The 19,092-nt window shown below is 48.3% G+C and overlaps 1 protein-coding gene across 1 annotated transcript in view; it reads left to right on the forward strand.

Annotated features, from left to right (window-relative positions):
* The first annotated feature begins 256 nt into the window (after positions 1-256).
* GPC1 (glypican 1) overlaps positions 257-19,092 on the forward strand; it is a 162,908-nt gene continuing 144,072 nt past the window's right edge. The window contains exon 1 of the mRNA XM_031605023.2: positions 257-748. Coding sequence (XP_031460883.1) covers positions 592-748 — 157 coding nt within the window. The 5' untranslated portion in view covers positions 257-591. The remainder of the gene's footprint in view (positions 749-19,092) is intronic.

Genomic DNA, 19,092 nt, shown 5'->3' on the forward strand with positions numbered 1-19,092 from the left:
GAGCGCGGGCCCGGGGCGGGGCAGCGCCCCGCGCGGGATTGGCGCGGCCCGGCGTGATGCCACGTCCGGCGGGGGAAGCCCTGCCTCGCTCGGGAGCCTCCCCGCCCGCCGCCCGGCTCGGCGCGCAGGTGGAGCGGTGCCGGCGCGCACGGAGCGGCGCGGCGCAGCCCGGCACGGCCCGGCGCAGCTCGGCTCAGCCGCGGGAGCAGCCCGGCAGCGCGCCCCGCTCCGCTCGGCCCGGCGGCCGCCGCAGCCGGCAGCATCGCGGCGGGACCGCCCGGGGATGCGGCCGCGCTAAGAACAAAAGCCCTCTCCGCGGTCACGCTTCGGGGTTTCGAAGCGCGGCGGGGAAGGGGCCCGGCCCGGGCAAACTTGGATCGCTGCCCCCTCTTCGGACTCTCCGCGGCGTCCGGATCGAGCCGCCCGAAGCTTCCCCGCACGCCGCGGGCAGCGCCCGAGAGACCGTCGCCCCCCGGCCGCCGGCCGTCCCGCCGGGGCTGCCCGGACCCCGCTCCGCCCGGCGCCGGGGCCCCCTCCGCCGGACCTTGGCTTTGCCCTTCGCGCGGCAGGTGGCGGGGCCAGCGGAGAAGGATGCGTTTCTTCCCGTGGGGATTTTGGCTGCTGTGTGTCGCCTCCGCCCCGGCTCGCGGTGACAGCGGCAGCAAGGCGAGGAGCTGCGCCGAGGTCCGGCAGCTGTATGGGGCCAAGGGCTTCAGCCTCAACGGCGTGCCCCAGGCCGAGATCTCCGGTGAGTCCCGCGGGGCGGAGGGGGCCGCGGCCGGGGCTGGGGGTGGGGGACGGCACGGCTCGGGGCGGGCCGGAGTTTGGAGCGACGAGTCGGAGCCGAGCGGTTCGTGCCGAGCTCGTTGCGGTGCTCCTCTGTCCGCACGGGGGTCGGGCGGTGCGCGCGGGTTTGCAGCGGCGGAGCGCGGGGACGGGGTGCGCGCAGCGTGCGATCCGCGCCTGCGGGGCGCTTTCATTGTCTCTTTTCTTCTGCTTTGAGCGCGGCTGAAAGGGTTTCGGGATTTGGGTTTAGAAAGCAGAATAGTCAAAAAGAAATGGGACTGGGAGCTGGGAAATACCACAGGGTTATGGGAGAGGAGGATCGCTTGACTTAGTCTTTTGGATGGGCTGCAAAGCCAGAAAGGGCGTTTGTCAGTAAAAATGAAACGCGAGAAAGACGACCGTGTATCAAGTTTGTGCAGCGCGGAGGGAAGGCTGAGCAGCCTGCATCGGTGTGCGTTTGGTTTTGTGGCTGCTTTGAGAAATCCTGGATGATTTCTTTTTCCTTACAGAAGATCTGTGAATTAGCGAAGAATACTCTGAGTCTGGTTTGTTGCTGGTTTGTTTCTTTTTTTGTTGGACTTTTTCCCCCCAACTCTTCTGTTCATTTCCCTTCCTCTGAGAGACAAAAATATAAGCTCAGGGCAGATACTGAGGCTTTGTTGCTTTTCTTTTTTAATTCACGTACAAGTTTTGATACACTGACACGTGACCCATATCTGAGAGCTTTCCCCCCACTTGTGGGAGCTTCCTTCTACAGACAAAGCATAAAACATGCAGGCGTACGTGCTGAAGCCGACCCACAGGGACACCCCAGGAAGATTGCAGTTTGTAGCTCACGTTTAAGCTACAGAACGCCCTATGTGGAGCGTTTCATTGCATTGTTTTCCAGGGGAACAGATTAGGGATCCGACCTGCGAATGGATACGGCTGAACCGTATAAATATCTCACAAATGTGAACAAATTAATACTTTCTTTGTCAAGAAACCGAGACTGAATTTCCAAAACAAAATGAGCAGTCCTTGAGGTGAAACAGCAGGCAATTTCAAAATCGTTTGAGCATCACTATTAATGGAACAGTAATTCCGTTAAGCAAGAAAGTGGCTTCTTATAAATTTGCATCTCATTATTACAGTCACATTTCACGTGGGAAGTCCTTGGAAGGCTGACTGGGATGGCAGTGACACTGTGTGCAGCAGCAGCACCACAAGGGCAGGCACAAGGCGTCCCAGCACTGTGCTTGCAGGTGTCCCACGTCAGCAGTGTGTGGATCACCGTGTCCCCTCCAACCACTGCCATTCAGAAGGTGACCAAGGGCACCAAGATTTATAGGAACCAGGAGTTTTATTTCCGAAGGGCTTGGAACACCTTAAGGAATAGTATGTAAAATTGCAGCATCTAACTGAACATCTCTAAGTGTTGCTTTACAGGGAAATTAGAGATAAATGCTGTGAAAAAATGAGGAATGTTCCTGGTAAGTAATACGAAGAAGTACCTACGGGGAAAAAGGTTCCATATATCAACAGCAGCAGGTCTCTGTTATTAGCCCAGTCTTAACAATTGCTAATGGAGTTGATGATTTTCATAGGTAATTATTTTCTGTACCTGCTCGCTGATAAACATCCAGGAATGGCCTTTTCTGTTGGTGTGGTACTCACCCAGTGCACTTAAAGCCGGAACTGGAGCACAGTGCTGTGTGAGCTCTGTGCTTCGCAGCAGCTGTGCAGGTAGGGCAGGAGGTAGCGCTGGTTTTGCTGTCTCCTAAAGGAAGAATCTCAAGCCCTTCCTGTGGTGTCCCCACATGTAAGTATGGTATCGTGCAGTTCAGAATCTGTCGTTCAGCTGGACCACGCGCACTGCTGTCCTACCAGCCCAGCTGCTCACTGCTCCAAGACTTGGTTTCCCAGGGGTTAGTGTGTTGCAGGCTGAAATGGCCGTGTTTGTGTTGGTTTTAGCTTCTTTATGTACTCTACACTTTCTAATCTGTATTCTTTGTTATGATTTAAGAGCATGATGAGTAACACGAAGTCCCCACAGCTCAGCGGAAGGTGGTACAGGTCAGTTGTACCATGATGTGGTTATTAGCTGGGTAGCAGATGGACATCTGGTTCAGGGATAGGCTCTTGGCATACCACGTTTCTCATGGAACACTGCTAGTGTTTCTGCTAATGTTGTACATGGTGACACATCTAAGTGCTTTAAATGTGTTGGGTACCATTCTTAAGTGTGTTTAGGGAACATGCTATATCTCATTACGTTGAAGTCCATGGCAAAACTCCCAAACACGAAAGAAGTATCTTCTCATATTAGTATTCCTGACAGGCCTGCATCCACTCAATTCTCAGGTGCAGATTTGTGCAAGAGGAAGTTTCTGGTGCTTGGGGAAGTGCTCCCTACTGTTGGGTTTGGGAAAGTTACCCCATGCACTTCCCTACACCAGACTAACTCGAGCTAAGTTTTCCTGTGCACAGTATTGTTCCTGCCCACTGGCTGGGTGACCCACACTCCCCTTCCAAGATTTCTGAAAAATACATGAAAATGGTTCAAGATCTATCAGTTCTTCTGTTTTGTCTTGATTCCGCTGGCAAACATCTATTTCTGCTTTCCCGTTCTTGCTACGTGTGTGCTATCGCAGGTCCCCTGAGTTGTGACTGGACTGGACGTACCCATTCGGGCCCGTGCTGGAGGGCTGGTTGTGAGGTTTGTGATGAGAGAGAGTCCCTGCAAGAGTTCTGTCTTTGGGGAGAGCATCCAGCTGTCACTGCTGCCTTGCGGAGTTCTTAGCATTGTTGGCGTAGGATGGATAATGCTCTGCAGTGTTTCAAGCTGAGGTAGTTCTACCTCAGTTGAGAATACTTGAGAATTGTGATTTGATGTGGATGTGCTTGGCCCTCGCTTTGACTTGTTCATTGCTGTGATTAATCCTTGGGCCTGCCTTACCCTGAGGTTGAAGTGCTTGACGCAGGGATGAATGTAATGCACTAAAAGAAGGGCACAGAAGAAACCCAGGCAGCATCACTGCTGATCCAGTTATGTATCTCAGGATTGTGCTTCCCCAGTTCCTTTGCTGAAAGTAGGTCAAACAATTTGTTTTCATCTTCCGGTCCTTTTAGGCTGCATAATTCTGTTTTGTAAGGAAAACATTGTCAAGTGCATGTGTAAGGAGTTGTTTGGAGGAATGTTAGATGAGTAAAGAACAGGTCTGGCTGCAAGGCTGGACTTGACAAGGCTTTTGGAATGTGAAGGTGGTGATGGAAGCCAATACTGGTAGCATTTTAAATTCTGGCAGCTGCAGTATGAAAGGCATAAATACAAAGATGGACAAACCTGTGCCTATGGTACAGAAAATAAATTCGGGGCTCCTCCTTTCCCAAGGAAGGGTATGTGCCACAGGATTGGAAGGGGAGCCTCTCTGAGGTTGTGGTTGGGCTTGGTTTGTAATCACACAGGGCAGGAACAGTGGCTCAAGGCCAGCTGCTGTGTGGGAGCCCCTGGGTGCAGTCCCAGCCTGTGTGCGCTCATGGATTTAAGGACAGATCGGAGTCGCCTCTTTAGCCTGCTGTGCTTGGGAAATTATTCCTGGTGAATCAAAGCATGCTCAATTTTGAGAAATCCTCCATTTGGCAAATACGTTGGTGTTAATGTTGGAGTAGGCTTTGCTTGAACTGTGCAACTCCCTTTTCATATAACTTATGCAAGTTTAAAATAAAATATACATATTCATACACACTTTGTGTTAATTTGTCAGTTGAGAATGTGTGCATACAAAACAATTTATGAAAATCAGATTTATGGAGAAAAATGGGCTCCCTCTGGTGGCTTGTTGTGCCTCGGAGCAGCACGTGCCGGCGCACCTCAGCACTGCTACATTTGAAATTTGGAAAGCTTTGTGCTCAGATATTGATGAATCATAGAATCACCAAGGTTTTCTGTTGGTGATGTTATTTTTCAGAGAATCTGCTTCTCTGTCACGGCAATATGAATGACTAAGCTCTCATCACGTAATTATCCTTATCAGCTTGTCTGACAAAACTATTTCAGCAGCTTCTTTTGTTGGTGAAGCAGAACACGATGAAGACTGATGTTTCCCAGAAAATGTGTGTGCCTGCATAGCTGGAGATGCCCACACACCAGCACCTGTGAAGCTGCAGTGCTCACTTTGGCCCTGCCTTTCCTGTTGTTGCCCTGTTGGTGCCTGGCTTTGCAGAGCAGATGCCAGTCGTTCTCTCTGCGCCGGCTGCGTTTGGGGGGAGACGCGTGGCTTCTGGCAGGGCTTGTGAAGCTGTTGGTTTAATGTTGTGTCGCTGTCGGTACAATTGTCTCACATTGAGAGGACAGGATAGATGTATTCCACTGGGTAATTTCAATAATTAAGTGTGGTTTGACTTAACTAAACAAGGGAGGGAGCTGCTATCTTGATTATCAAAAATGTGTGTTTAGAGCCAAAGGTTTTATTTCCCTTGCAGAGCACAGTGCTGCAAGGAGGGGGCATGGAGCACTTACCCATCAGCAGCAGCTGGGCACAGGCTCTGCACCATGCCTGTTGCTGCATGCTGGACTGGGGAGGGGAGCATCACACTGTATCAGGTCTGGTACGGAAGGCGAAGGCAGGATGGAGTAATAAGTAATAAGTAAGTTAGGTCAGCGTTATGCTGTGTTTTTCAACACTTCTCCTCCATGTTTTTACTGCCTGACTGCAGTATAAGAAGGGAAGAGTGGTTTTGTAGCAGCCTGGGGGGCAGATGCACCTTCACTTGTGTGATTGCATGGAACGAGACAGGGCTGACACTCATTGTCCTCAAATCCTCCTGGAAAATGTTGCATTTGTGCTTTCCTGTCTGTTCAGTGAGAATTGTTAGCATCCTCCTGACAGCCGTGAGAGCAGGTCTGTCTCACTGTGATGGGACAAGACCTGGAGAAGTGGGACCCTAAACGCTGCAGGAAGCAGCAGAGGATTAAGATTATTGCACTGTCCTTTGCAGTTTGCAGAAGTTTCCTTAGATGCCATTGTGTTAGAAATAAAATACAAAATTCTGTGCAAGCCAAGATTTTCCTTTCCTTTTTTTTTTATCTTAATTTTACACACGTGGAGGACAGAATGCCCTCTTGTGATGTGTTGCCTACATACTGTGATGTTCTATTGCCCAGAACGTTGTATCCCTGGCAGGTGAAACCCATCTTGAGGTAACACTTGATTCCCAGGGAATTGGGTTACCCCCACTCCAGATTGTTTTGCAAAAAATAGCAAAGCTTGAGACTGCAGGCACCTAAAATGCCTGTTTCTACATGCCAGGGCTGTGAGCTGGGTCAGTGACATGTCCAGCAACGGGCTCCTCTTTTACTTGGCATTTTTCAGACATGGGAAGCTTTTCTCCCCATAAAATTGGAAGAAGTGGGCTGTGCTATAAAAGTTACCCGCAATGCCCTAGCTCTGTGTTCTAGAAAATACATTAATCACAACTGTGTTGACCATATAGAGATTATAAAACTAATGTAATTGTGCCTCTTCATCTGCGGTGCAGCATGAATCACAAGTACAGAGCTGTTCAGCTGTTAGGAACTCCTCTGCTAGCAACGTGAGTAAAGCACTTGTTAAAATTGCTATGCATTCTTCTGAAGTATTAAAAAAAGAAAACAAGTTTTACTGTGGTTTTTCAGAGCAATGCGATAGTACTTATACACTCAGTCAATCTTTTATATGGCTAAAATGAAATTCTCTATGACAAACAGTTTTGGCTTGCAAAAAGATTGGTATTTTATGGGACTGTAAAACCATGCGGTGTAATTTAGTTGGCATGCTTCCACCGGCGTTACCCAAGTCTTACCTCTCAGCTGGTGCAGGCCAGCCTATTTCTGAAATACATAACGCTACATAAATTCCACTGGTTGTAAATTCTTGTTCATAAATAAGAATGTTGTTAAGTGCCTTAAGAAATTAAGATTAATCTTTTATTTTTTATACGGATCAGAAAGAAGCCTCTTTCACCAGTCTCTTCTGCTCTGTGCTCGTGGTGCTGCGGTGAAGCCCGCAGAGATCTGGCCATACAGTGAGAGCCCAGGGCGAGGGCTGAGCGCACGCAGGGTGGCACACAGGTGGCAGGGCTTTGCACACCTCGTCTGCTCTCTTTCTGCTGCCTCGCAGCCGAGCTGAGCAGTGCAGCGCGGTGCGAGGATGGCGGGGTGGTCCCCATCTGGATGCACGTTTTCAGTGAGAACCTGGAAAAGCCCCTCCGGTTCTTTCCAGTGGTTTCCTCTACTAAAAACTCTCTAAGGGGATGTGATAGTGTGAATGACTGGGGAAGTTTGGTTTGCTAAGCTGTGGATGGGGTCCCAAGGTATGAGAGCACCTCAGGAGAGCAGCGATGTCTCGCGATGCAGCTCCTTGTCCTGCACAGCTGCATGAGCTTAAAATAGTCGTATAACAGTTTATATTTCTCAAACATCTGCTTGGCTCTGTGACAGAATACCAAACCCGTCCTGCAGAACTCTCACTCCCCTCTCATTTGTGGGAGGTCTCCCAGAGGCTCGGATGTCAGGGGAGGAGGGGTGTTTCTGTAGGGAGGCTCTCTGAGGCCTGGCTGTCCTGCGGTCCCATCTGCTGTGAATTTGGGGAAGGGCTGCACAATACTGGGAACCCGTGTGTAGGAGTCTCGCTGATAGAGCTGCAGCCCCCAGGGGCTGCTTGTGCCCCGTCCTGCTGAGGGGAGGGTGGCTGCTGTGCTGTGGGGCAGAGGGCGTGCTGCAGAGGTCAGGGAAGTGCTCCACTTGGCCTTTGACCTTTCAACTGCTGCTAGCATATACTGCCAATTAAGCCCAGATAAGCAAAATTGATAACATGATGTTACATAAATACATGCATGAATCTCTGTAATGCATCAGCTAGTAGGGTCCCAGCTAGCACAGGGAGCAGGAGCAGGGAAAGCTGCTTGTTCCTCAGCACTGCCATGGAGCTGCTTCCCAGGGCAGCGGTCACAGGCTGTGCCACAGCTGGGTGAGCGTCTGCCTTTGTCCTCCTTGGAGGCTCTGTGGGACCAGTGACTGCTGGACGTGCTGTGTCTTGAGAAGCTGCATTTGATTTTATTTGATCTGTTGATAGTGGCAGTGATTGAGTTGTCTCTGCTACCCACCGATCTCAGGGGCAGGAAGGGTTTGGATGTGGAAAGTGCAGCTTAAATTCTTCTGTGAGCTAGAGCTCAGTTCGGTGACGGTATGTGAAAGGCATGGGGACTTGGAATTGGGTGTGGGAGTGAATGGCCTCCAGGCTGCCTGGTGAGCATCCTACTTGGTTAGCTGCGGTGTGAGAGAGGTGAGTTTCACTGGAAGATTCCTTGTTTAGGTAAACTTGTCCGTGCCAGGATCACTGCACTGATGAGTTTGCTGCTCCATGGGATGACATTTCCAGAGGAAACCTAAAACAAATTGACAAGTAACAACAAATGACAGCACTTCTGTAGGGCTAAATTAAGGTGAAATGTTAACGAGTAAATCTTCACAGGTGCTGGCCAAGAGTACTCTGTGACTGCGCCCTACTTAGAATAGAGAGCAGATACCTTCAGGTACTGGGCACGTTTCCATTGAAAGCCAAGAAAGAAAGCCACTGTGTTTAACTGCGGGATTGTTTGTCCCAGTATCCCAGATCAGCTGTCTGGGGGCTTGAGTTATGCCTTAATAAGTAGCTCTGCCACTACTGTTCATGTTGCACTGAAGCATTTTCTCCTGTCACAGTCACAGATTAATTATTTTTCACAGTTACCAATACACTACTTGACAGGGTTTAGGACTAGCATTCCTAAATATATCCGCTGATGTGTGTATGTCCAGCAACACAATGTCTTGTGTTATCCTGCTATCACTGACTGCTTTGAGCATGTCACATCACTAAGGCTGGTATCTGGAGCACAAGGACTTGTTTTGGCTATGCGTAAAAGAAAGATGTGGCTGTACAGGGGGAAGCTCAGCAGAGACCACTGAGATGGCTGGGGTGCTAGATTGAGTGTGTGAAGTACAACGGGAAGTGGTGAGAGCCAGGTCTGTAGAGCATTCAGGAGTGAAGGCTGGGAGACAGAAGGCTGGGGGAAATCGTGCTGCGAATTTCTAACTGCTGAATATATTGGAACAGAGCAAATGGAGCCAGGCATGGGGGCAGAATGGGAAGTGGCTGGCACAAACTGGAGCTGGAGAAATTCTTATTTGATCAGTGTGAAGACTTTTTCAACTTTTGAATTTACTTGTTAGCTTATGAAATATGACGTCTAGTGAAATTGAGGAGGAGGAGAAATGTTCTCCTATATGAGACCTGTGCTGGTACTCCAGAGATTGAGTTCAGTTTTGTGCTTTGGCACGCATCTGAGATGACCTTGGGCAAGTTGCTCAATCTCTCTGTATCTCCAATCCCCATCTGTGCATTACTGTCTTCAGACTATAATATCTTGCTTTTGTAATTTGTCTTTAAATTATAAACTCTTGGAGTACTATATCTCACCATTTCACGATATTTCACTATACAGTGCTTAGCACAATGCGACCATAAATCTTCATCAGTCCTGCAGTATGTGAATGATAAACAGGAGCAGCATAATTTAGGGCCACACTCTGCCTTCGATGCTCATTATGGATAGTCTTTTTTTTTTTTTTCGTTTATTAAAATGCTGTGCTGTTCAACTTAACAAGATGTATGGGCCTCACTGAATGGATTTTTATGAGCCCATTGGCTTCTTTTTTTTTTTTTTTGAAGGAAGAGAGCTTGTTTTTAATTTTACTTCATCATTACTTATTGATTACATGTTTCTAAACGATTTACTTAGCAGATCAAGTAACAATAAATTCCTTTAATCTCTATCTTTCAGTTTAATTATTGTCAACTCATCACTTAGTGCTTAGTTCAAAGGAGAATGAATTCTGTTCACCATGAGGTAGAAGCGAGTCGGACTGCAGAACGAGAGCTGGGTCCTGCAGTTCTTCTGGGGATATGAGCCAGTGCTGTGGAGTACCCGAGTGCTGAGCTCAAGGTTAGAGTCAGGTGCTGGTGTGAGCTGGTACTTCTGCAGGGTGTGTGCAGCAGCGTGCAAGCCAAGGTAGGAATTGCTGCCTGCTCTGCACCCGGGCTGGCTGGAGGTGTGTGGCTCTGTCAGTTTGAAGGAGGGTAAAAGCACTACCAGGCCTTCCCCGCCTCGCTGAGCTGCTCCTGCGGAGATGCTCTCCCACTCCTAGGGAAGGAGTTCTCTTCGCGCCGTGGCCCTCACACAGGCCCTCTTAATGCAGATGACATTACCCGCCATTTGTAGACAGAGAAAATGCCACTTGCCAAATTTGCAGATCGCAGTTGTGTTTCTGTCAGCTTTGGCAGTTACACAGCTTCTGGAAACGCTAATGAAGGCAATCTGCTTTTAATTTAAAATCCTCCCTGAAGAAAAAAATAGCTGGCAGTGGAGGGATCCGGCAGTGTCCTTGTGTGAAACTCCTCTTTCCTTGTTCTCTGTGGTTTGCTTTAGCCAAGGAGAAACTGTTAATTAAAAAATACTCCTAAAGTAGCCAAATATGCAGGAATGTACTTATGCAACAACTACCTGTACCAGTCCTGCAGTCAAGCACTCCTCTGTTTTCATTTGATGAGCAATTCTAATTAACCAAATAAAAATACTGCTTGCTTTGCACTTAATTCAGTGTATTTACCGCCTCTCATATGATTGAAGGACAGAGGATGGAGAGTTTAGTTTAGATTATTATTTTATTTTTTCCCATTGTTTCAATAAGGCCGAGGTGGTCAAGCAGTGCAAAGAGAGGAAAATGCTGGAGAGGAGAATGGGGCCAGGAGCAGCTCCTGCAGCCTGCCCAGCATGGTCAGAGGAGTGGGAGAAGACAGCATTCCTCAGAACACATTTGAATTAAGCTTCTTTAAAGGCATCTTCCTTGGTTTAGAAGGTACTGGACCCAGTGCTTTACACAGTGGTAAACAGTGCTTAGAGGAGAGCGTAAGGAATGTGTGTCTGTGCGTAGAGGATGTGTTTAACGCTGCAGAAATCAAGGGGCTGGTCAGGGATTGTCAGAAGACTTGAAAAATGAGCAATGCTGTTCTGCCTGTAGCTGATTGTCCCTTCACACCAACACTCGTTCTGACAAGGAAGGGGCAGCTAATGAAAATGCTGATTCAACCCAAGGGAGAGTATTGGCAGCCTTTGCCGTAATGTAAGAAATTGCTCTAGCTATTGACTTGCAATAAATTTTGCCCTTCCAGTAAAAGCCTGGATGTGTGGGTGCCAGGGAAGCAGCACCTGGCACCAAGGGCCATAGCTGCAGAGCTCCCAAGCAGCTGCAAAGCAGGGCAAGGCATCGTAGAGCTGCACAAGCGCTGCGGTCTGCTTAACAGCACTGACTCCGTGCTCCCATCTGCTTTAAGGCTAGACCAGAGGGAGGAAATTCTGGTCTCACTGCCTCCTCTGTGAGGATTTATCTTGGAATTTTGAAACCCAACCTCCTGCTCCATTCCTAAATTTAAATCCACAGCTTCTGACTGAAGACAGAACCATATGTCAGTGAAGCACTGGGGCACAGCCGTCCTCTGTGTATTTATAATCTGCTGTTGCATTAGTAGCTTGTTGTAGAAAAAAGAGCCAGAAGAGAAGCCAGCATGGTGAGGCGCTTTTTGGGTTGCTCACTCTGCTGTCCCATTAGGCAGTTAGGCTCTGCTGTGTGTGGATGTGTTGGGTTGCTAATCCAGGGGTCACCTGCAGTAATCCAAAAGCATTGCTCTGTTCTGTGGAAGTGCTGTGCTTTCAGAAGCAGCCACGGTTGAAAGCACTGCCACACAAAGGAAGGCCCGAGCACAAGAAGCTCCCAGCCACAGCAGAGCCGTGGGACTGCCGGCCAGGCGCATCTTCCCTGGTCACCTTGGGGAGAGGGCAACTGCCTGACAGATGGAGAAAATGTGTTCTGGTAATTAGTTGGTGATGGGCTCCTCCCAAGCAGTGAAGGTTTGTGTTTTTTTAATTAGCTATTTAATATGTTTGTGCAGTGGCATGCCTAACTAACGTGCAGTTGCCATGAGTACACATACAAATGGCAGTAATGGGTACAGATGGCCGTAATTACCCATGTTGATTTCTGCAGTAATCATGCACGCAACACATCAAGTTGGGCTTAAAAATGGTTGCGTGGGGCAATTTGTTTCCCACCCACCCCTGTGTTGTGCGTTAATATGCTTGTGTGACCATCTTGTGTGTGCCTGGACCTGCTGCTGAGACAAGCATTGCTTTTCGGTGGGTGTGCAAGATGCTCAGGCACAATGAAGAAGGCTAATTTAGCTCTTCTTCAGGGTCTTACTTGTGCTTTCGACTATGGATTTTGCCTAACGCTGGTACAGCAGCAGGGCTCGGATGGTGATTGGTCCCAGCTCAGTCTGCCCAGCTGTGCAAGCTCTCATAGTGATACCATGATATCATCAGGGAGGGAGTGTGATCATGGCACCTTTCTGAGGTCTCTCGCTTGGTACTTCCCAACATCAGCAAGCACATCCCTTCCTAACCCATTAATAGACCTGCTGTCCATGGACCTGTCTGGTCTGTTGTCCCACCAGCTGCATACTGTCTGCTTCCATAAAGCCCAAAGCAGCGAGCTCCAGAAGTGCACCACCCACTATGTAAGAAACACTTTCTTTTGTCTGTCTTAAACTGAAAAAGAATGCAAGCATACACGACTCTTCTGCAGTTGGATCATCTGCCTTAAATGGTAAGGAGCTGTACTCATGAGATAGTTCAAGGTTTGGGGAGCTGCTCACACCCTCCCTTCCCCAAAGAAATGCCCAAGGGGGAGGATACGATACCAGATGGCTGTAATGGTGCTGCTTACAAACACAAATGGAGCTCCTCTGAGCAGCTGGGGGATCTGGGGGATGTTGGTTGGCCACAGAAATGGTCTCTGTCAGCAGCTTTTTGCTTCTGGTGGGCTCCTTTCAAGCACAGTGATTGAGGAGATGCTTCTGCGTGAGGCTGAGCTAGTCTAGGAAATGTCAGAGACAAGTTAGAGAAAGTATTTCTGGGTTTGCTGAGTACTGCTCCAGATAGAAGCACCGAGCACCATCTGCTCTGACGTAGCTCAGCATGGAGGAGGAGAAGGTCTCCAAACTGCCACTGCTGTGTGCACTGCTGGTGTCGAGGGCAGCAAGCAGGCGGCTCTGCTCCCGGGCCGGGTGTGCAGGTACCTGCCGTGCCGTGCTGGGGCGAGGGCTCGGCAGAGTGAAAGCCTCGGGGATAATTCATGTGTCTGCACTTCTCTGTGGAATGGCATTAATCTTTGTATCGGGAGACTGCTTCTTTGTCCCCCGGGGTTAAATCTTGAAGGTTTGTGATAGCAGTTAAAAAGCTGGGGGTACAAAGGGAAGTTTAAAGAAGCCTTGCAGGAGAAATTCGTGTCACGGAGTGAATAGGCTGTACGCTGTGCAGTGTAATGGAGAGCCAATCTCAGGCTGATGACTTTAACGCAGTCAGTAGTGCAGAAAAGAACTGTAAGTACTTCCAAATCCTACGGTTGTCCTTTCTACAGCAAAAACATCTCCTTTGTGATCTGTTTTTTTTTTTTTTTTTTTGAGCTTTCTTTTAGTAGAAATGGGCCCTGCTAAATATTTACTTTTCAGCCAACACTTTCCCTATCTGGTTAATTTGTTTAGAACCACTCTTTCTTGCCTGTTTGAAGCCTGTTTTGTTAGGCTGCTGGGTAAAGCCTTCCTATTTTGACAGCCTTTTTACTCATTCTTTAAAGCTGCTCTTTGATGTGAGCTCAGAAACACAGATCTCATTCTTTTTATCGTTTTCCCTTGTCAGTTTAAAACCAGTTATGAGTACCACAAACTATTAAAAACAATCTAAGCTAACCTCCCAGGTGACAGATGTTCAGGGCCTATCTCTTATTTTCAGGACTCTCTATGGAGTAGGCTTTGCAGAAACAAGCAGGGCTGCTGCTTGATAAGGAAACATGATTGGAGCAGCTCAGAAAGTTGTTTTGTAAAATCCATCTGGCAAGAGGCAGAGTAGTGAGCTGTCCTGTTGAGTTGAATGTGCACAGAAACTAATTCTCCATGTAGCTGTGCTTCTTTTGAATTTGTTTTCTGCAGTGTAGCTGATGGTTGGTCGGTTCGTACTGACCTCATTCGTGCTTCAGACAGGAAGAATTAGGTCTGACAGGTTACCTCATAAGGATATGGAGTTGGAAAGGACAGCTGGATCATGAAAACCAGTCCTGCAATATCCCACTCAGCCTCCTGCACAGAGACTTGATAAACTGATCCACGTGTCCTCAAGACACCACCAGCCATAAGATGCTGCAAAGGCCAAAACAGAAGAACTGACAGATGAGATAAGAAGTGTTGCTGGTGTCCTGGTACAGATTAGAAATGAAACCAGGGAGAAGAACTCCCCGGTCTTTCTTTGTGAGACAGCAGCTGTGCAGTTCTAGCAGCTTGTCACTGTGTTCCATGGTCAGAAGGGTACACTGGTTCACTCTCAGGGAGGTTTTCTCTCTGTCTTGTGCTTTTACAGCTTTTACAACACCACCATCCTTGACATTGCTGTTAAATGGCATTTTATTTTTTCAGATGAAATACTGAAGTATAATTTTTCCTTGACTGGTGTTGTACAGCTGTGAGGCACTGCCCAAATGCCTGTGCTGTGCCAGGGAAGCTGTGTTTCTCTCACAGTTTGCTGCTCACTGGTGCTGCTGTAGCAGCAGCAGCTGGGCTGAGCTTGGCTGGTTCGGGGCTCTGGCAGGCCAGCACAGGGCCTTTCAACTCTACCACACTGAAAGTCTGGGAAATTCAATAAGCGGAGTATGTAGCTTTACCCTCAGAAGATCTGCCAAGCTCTTTCACTCTTGCCTTTTTGGTATGAATTAAGTATTTTCTTATGGGCAGCTTCCTCATATTCCTCCATGGAACAGCTGTTTGACAGCCCTTTGTGGACATCTGCAGAAGCTGGGATGTCTGTTTGCAGCAGTGTAATGTTTGAGCTGTCAGATCTCATGAGGCTCTTCATCCTTCACACCAAAACAGGGGTTAATTCCCGAGGCTGCTTGGATATCTGAGCTTTCTGCCCCGATACCGTATTTTCTGGAGCTGTGTCCGAGGTGCCTTCTTCCAGCTATGTTCCCATGGCAGATTGTGCCAAGCTCCTGGCAGCAGCACCTCGCAGCAGGAGGGGGATGCCTCCCCGCAGTGTCACTGGAGCTGTGCAAGTGGGAGCAATGGAGCCGGGCAGCTCTGACAAACGCACCGCAGCCCAGGCATTCCCCAGCGGCCCCTCTTTCCCTCTCAGCTGTCGTGCTCAGCTGCTTGTGGACACAGACAGCTGCTGTTGTCTCAGCATGAATTTTGCTTTGTTTTGTTTTAATTTGTCCACCTCATTTATGTGCCTGAATCAGAGCGGAGCTGTCTGAAGGCCTAACCACTTGTTAAGATTCTTGTGGGAGTACTTTTGAAAGTCTGGCCCTTGGCTTCTAAACAATCTTTGTCAACTCACATCAGATTGGAAAATGAGTTGTCTCTGCGTGGTTTTCCTACCTCTTCCCTTGCATTTAGCTGAGCATCAGGTTATGAGGATATTTGGCATTTGCTGCATCAGAGAGCTTATCTATAATTCATAAGGAAAAACTCTCCACCTTTTCCAGGCTGGGAGTTAAGAGTTCCTTTTAAAATGTGCTTCTGAAATGCAACCTGATCGTAGATCCTAACCTCTGCTCAGACACTCAGGGCTGTCTGTCACTTTGCTGGCTAAACACCAATCTCATGCAAAGAAGCCACAAGTCTAGACCAATGGGTTCTGCTGCTTCGTGCGTGTCTGGATGGTAGTGGATGGGGCTTCCCAACCAACTGGCTGGCTGGGCTTCTCTGCTTTCAACCCCACCAGGGCTGACTGTGGTTCACAGCTGTGAAGCACTTTTGCCACGATTGATAAGGTGAAAATCTGATTTGTCACACACAAAGTCTGTGTTTGAGCTTTGCTGAGTTTAGGATATGCACTAATGGTTCTGGAGGCAGAAATCTCTGCAACAGAGTTGAGCCACGGGTTTACAATTTCCCTGCTAACTTTGAGCAGAGCATAATGTCAGTCCTTGTGCTTCTGCCACGTCCTTTTGCATGCATGGCCCGTAGATACGAGCAGCTTCATAGGCTCTGGGCTGATCATGGCGACACAGTGGGCACTTGCTTGAGGTTCTGCACCTGTGCGAGATTAAGTGTGTAGGATCTGCCCATGCTCACGGCTTCTCTCTCTAATGGGGGTGTGTTGGAAAGAGATAAGATAGCACTTTGTGCTTGTGTAAGGGGAAGTGAGCAGGAGAGGGCTGAGAGAAAGTGAAATGAAAGATTCACCAAACGAAAATTGCTCTTTTCAAGCTGCCTGCCTGGGACAGCATCCTGGACTGCAGAGAGGGAGAGGGCAGCCCCTGAACTTGGGTCTGCCCCTCAAGAGAGGGGAGTGGGCTACTGCGCATGCATGTGCAGGTGGACTCAGCCTGTGGGGCCATTCCTTTGCTTCCTCTGGCAGCAGCTGCCTGCCTGGATTTCAACTGTGTTGTGCCTCAGAAGGCTGTCAGTAGCTCAAGGCAATAAAACATGTCCCAGAAGCCTCTGATCCCAGAGACCTTGCTGTTAGGACCAGACTCTTCCCCAGCAAACCTCCTGTGGCTTGGGTTTCTGTGTGCTTCTGAAGTGTGCTTCCTCTGCCTGGTTCATCAGTGATCAAGCAAAACAAAAGTGTCCTGCCTGGCTACACATGTCCACCCATAAGGGCTTGCATCTGATCAAGCCTTTGTGATGCCCAGCAGCTGCATAGACACTCCTCTGCTGCTTGGGATGGAGCCATCTCCGTGAGCTTGGCAGGGCCACGTGGGGCTGCTGGATATTTCCTTCCTGTGCCACTCAGCTCTGAGGCACACAGCTGCCCTGGCATCGGGACAGCAGGCTGACAACTGAGCTAAAAGTGAACTCAGTGCTTGCCTTCACTGTGCATGTACAGAGCCAGATGTCAGTGGTGGGAGGAAAGCCTGAGAGAAGGGATACCCATCACCCCAACACTGCATGGCTCAGCAGCCTTTGTAGCTGACACAGCTTCTGGAGGAAGAGTGAGGGAATAGGGGGAGAATATTGTAATTGTTTACTGTAGAAATACCGTGATTGCCCCGGAGTGCTCTCCTAAACTGAAGAATCTGTGGCTACCGGTACATCAGGGTTAAACAGCCTTTTTGTCCTTTCCCTTCAGGACTGCACAGTAAACACTGCTCAGTGTAGTAGGAAGTTTCAAGCACCTTTTCTCTCCTTCCTCAGCACAGAGAAATATAGCACATGAATTACCACACCAGTTCTTTCATCCTGTCACAGAGTAAGTAAATGAAGAGGTCTGTCCACCTAAAATATCGGATCCCATTTTGTCAAACCGGGCATGCGACATCACAGTGCAGTTCACGTGCTCTTCTTCAATTTTCGATCTCCTTGAATTTCATTGCAGGAGATAAATCTGTGGCAGGAATGCTGGGCGCTGCAGGGCAGGAACAGGCCTGGCCATCGCCTCCAGAATCATGTCAGGCATCCTCCTTACAGAGAAAGTGAAAAGCGAGGCTTCTGCAGCCCATAGGGGGATATAAGGGGCAGTAATGATCAGCTCTTCAGGGCATCTTTGCCCCATGCCAACTGTGGGATTTTTTTTTTTTTTTTTTTACAATTTGTGTTTTTTTTTAATAAGGAAAATGGATAGGTTGTCACTTTGCCCCTTTGCCTGCAATTATGGTTTCTTCATTCTCTTTCTGCTGTTGAGACTCTAGTTTCTTGGAATTAATTTCCTTTCTAATTACTTCCATTGCTCATTTAGTTTGAAGCGGTCCCTGGGCGTCCGCTACTGTAAGATGTAAGATAGGTGGGCAGGCGATTGTCAGGGCTCTGCCTCTAGGAGGATCCTTAGCTGTGATACTTCTACAAAGTATTTTAGGTAGTATCATCTGCTTTGTGTCCATGTTATCAAACAGTACTGAAGTATTGCTTTCATTTTCATTGCTGACTTTCAGCATGTTGATTTCTATTAGTGGTCTATTAGCCTGCCCAAACCAGCTGTGTGGTGGCACGAGCCAAGCTGGCTGTGGTGCAGGCAGCTGAGCTTGCCCATGGTGTGAGCAGCCTGCTGGGGTGTGCACACCCATTGGCCTTGCAGACATGTTCATGAGCACTTGAGCAAGAGCATCCCTTGCGTGCTGTCCTGGCTGGCACAGCTGCTGCAGCGCACTGCTGGCCTGACCTTCCTGGTGCCCAGGGAATTCTGGTTAAGACATGCCCCTCACTTTTATTTGCTGTTCCTCAGCAGTCTCCACATGTCATCCCTTTCAAAATCCATCATTATTATGCAATTGAATTAACGAAATATTTCCTCGCTGGGGGTTCCTGTGTGGGCCTGGGCTGCCCGCCTTTAATAGTTTAAGAAAGGCTGGAGAAAGTCCTCTGGGAGGTAATTTCAAAATTAAGCATTTAGGAAATGTGCTCCATCCAGAGCTAACAAATTTAGCTGAAGACATTTATGCAATGTTTTTCAGGCTTATTAGGACCTGCATTCCCATAGGTCGTTTACAACTGTGAAGTATCTTGCTATCTTCTGCCTCTATGTGATAATTGTTTCCTCCTTTTCCTCTAGGCTCTAAAATGGAAGGGACTACTGTCAGTGACCAGCACTAAGGCTGGACTGGTCACTGCTGGTTAAATAAGACCCTGACTTGCTGTGGGCTTTAATTATTCCTAGGGAACTCATGGTGTTACACTTCAGAGCTACTGTCATGAATTAAATGTTAATTTGACGATTGCTTCTTTGCCATGTTGGAGCATCGGCATAGTGAGATACTCAAATACTTTATATATGCATATATATTTATATATATTTATTTATATATGTAACTCGTCATTGAGTTTCCATCTGTGACACGTATGCAGAGAGACTTAACAATAGCTGTTCAAATAAAGTTAACAGCAGAGCTATTTGCTGGCCTGTTTTGTGGTTTGGGAAATGAAGTTGCTACGACATGAAATGATTTGCTCAAGGTTGTGTTGAGAACTTGGTGTTCAGAATTCCTAATTTCCTTCATTTTCCATAGTATGGTTTCACTCTTCAGAGTTCTTCAGCTTTGTGAGTTTCTGCAGATACAAACTGGTGATGCAGGGTGGTAAGAGAGAAATTGGAGATTAAAAAGGACTTGGATAAAATGGGACTCTTCCCTTGTGCCAGTCAAATTTAGGCTTGCATTTCCCACTGCTGTGTCTTGGGCTATGTTGTCCTACACCCGAAAGG

This window comes from Phasianus colchicus, chromosome 10 (genome assembly GCF_987193195.1).
Source record: "Phasianus colchicus chromosome 10, bPhaCol1.hap1.1, whole genome shotgun sequence".
NCBI lineage: Eukaryota > Metazoa > Chordata > Aves > Galliformes > Phasianidae > Phasianus > Phasianus colchicus.